The sequence below is a fragment of the Chaetura pelagica genome, unplaced genomic scaffold, assembly GCF_000747805.2.
Source record: "Chaetura pelagica isolate M959 unplaced genomic scaffold, ChaPel_1.0 scaffold567, whole genome shotgun sequence".
Taxonomy (NCBI): Eukaryota; Metazoa; Chordata; class Aves; order Apodiformes; family Apodidae; genus Chaetura; species Chaetura pelagica.
Window position 1 is genome coordinate 3,216 of NW_009953907.1, and position 1,757 is coordinate 4,972.

Consider the following 1,757-nt stretch of genomic DNA (forward strand, 5'->3'; position numbering starts at 1 on the left):
CCAAACCCCCCATTTTAGGACACCAGGGACCCCCCAAGATGAGACAGCAGAGACCTCAAATCCACCCCAAACCCCCCATTTTAGGACACCAGGGACCCCCCAAGATGAGACAGCAGAGACCTCAAATCCACCCCAAACCCCCCATTTTAGGACACCAGGGACCCCCCAAGATGAGACAGCAGAGACCTCAAATCCACCCCAAACCCCCCATTTTAGGACACCAGGGACCCCCCAAGATGAGACAGCAGAGACCTCAAATCCACCCCAAACCCCCCATTTTAGGACACCAGGGACCCCCCAAGATGAGACAGCAGAGACCTCAAATCCACCCCAAACCCCCCATTTTAGGACACCAGGGACCCCCCAAGATGAGACAGCAGAGACCTCAAATCCACCCCAAACCCCCCATTTTAGGACACCAGGGACCCCCCAAGATGAGACAGCAGAGACCTCAAATCCACCCCAAACCCCCCATTTTAGGACACCAGGGACCCCCCAAGATGAGACAGCAGAGACCTCAAATCCACCCCAAACCCCCCATTTTAGGACACCAGGGACCCCCCAAGATGAGACAGCAGAGACCTCAAATCCACCCCAAACCCCCCATTTTAGGACACCAGGGACCCCCCAAGATGAGACAGCAGAGACCTCAAATCCACCCCAAACCCCCCATTTTAGGACACCAGGGACCCCCCAAGATGAGACAGCAGAGACCTCAAATCCACCCCAAACCCCCCATTTTAGGACACCAGGGACCCCCCAAGATGAGACAGCAGAGACCTCAAATCCACCCCAAACCCCCCATTTTAGGACACCAGGGACCCCCCAAGATGAGACAGCAGAGACCTCAAATCCACCCCAAACCCCCCATTTTAGGACACCAGGGACCCCCCAAGATGAGACAGCAGAGACCTCAAATCCACCCCAAACCCCCCATTTTGGAACAGTAGGGACCCCAAACCTCCCAAGATGTGACACCAGGGACCCCCAACCCCCAATTTTGGGACACCTGGGTCCCCCAAGCTCCCCCAGGATGGGCCACAGACCCTTTCCCCATCCCTCCCCATCCTGGTTTTCCCGACCTGACAGTCCCTCTATCCCGGTCTCGGCGCTTGAAGGGCTCCACAGGGACATCCCAGGCAGGAATTATTAATGAGCCATCATTTATTAATTACCTTCCGCCGGGCTGGGATGAAGTCATTAGCGGGATCAGGGTGATGTTCCATGCCCCTGGAATGTCCTCCTGGGGAAACCTTCCAGATCTTCTCCCTCGGGATAAGAGCCCTACGGTTCCTCCTGGAATTTGGGATTCACCAGCAGGGTGGGGAAGAGGGGGTTTGGTTTGAATCCAGGTGAGACCCAAGGTGGAAATCCTGGGGTGATGGATCCATGGGAAGGATCCTGGAATGTCCTCCTGGGGAAACCTCCTTATCTCCCTTGGGATGAGAACCCTACAGTTCCTCCTGGAATTTGGGATTCACCAGCAGGGTGGGGGAGAAGAGGTTTTGTTTGAAAAAGGGTGAGATCCAAGGTGGAAATCCTGGGGTGATGGATCCATGGGAAGTGGGGGTTGGCTCCCAGCAGATGGTGGGGAGGCAGAGCTGGAGCTGCCAGTGGTTCGACACCAACCGGAGGGGCTGGAGCAGCTGCTGGAACAGACCAAGTTCACCAGGAAGGAGTTGAAATCCCTTTATCGTGGCTTCAAGAGCGTGAGGGGTGGGGGGGGGGTCGTGGGCAGACCCACCAGTGGTGGATCG

At 56.5% G+C, this 1,757-nt stretch overlaps 1 protein-coding gene across 1 annotated transcript in view; it reads left to right on the forward strand.

Annotated features, from left to right (window-relative positions):
• The first annotated feature begins 1,556 nt into the window (after window positions 1-1,556).
• The window catches only part of LOC104392062 (calsenilin-like), a 2,057-nt gene continuing 1,856 nt past the window's right edge, over window positions 1,557-1,757 (forward strand). Inside the window, exon 1 of the mRNA XM_010001418.1 lies at window positions 1,557-1,709. Within this exon, the coding sequence (XP_009999720.1) occupies window positions 1,557-1,709 (153 nt within the window). The remainder of the gene's footprint in view (window positions 1,710-1,757) is intronic.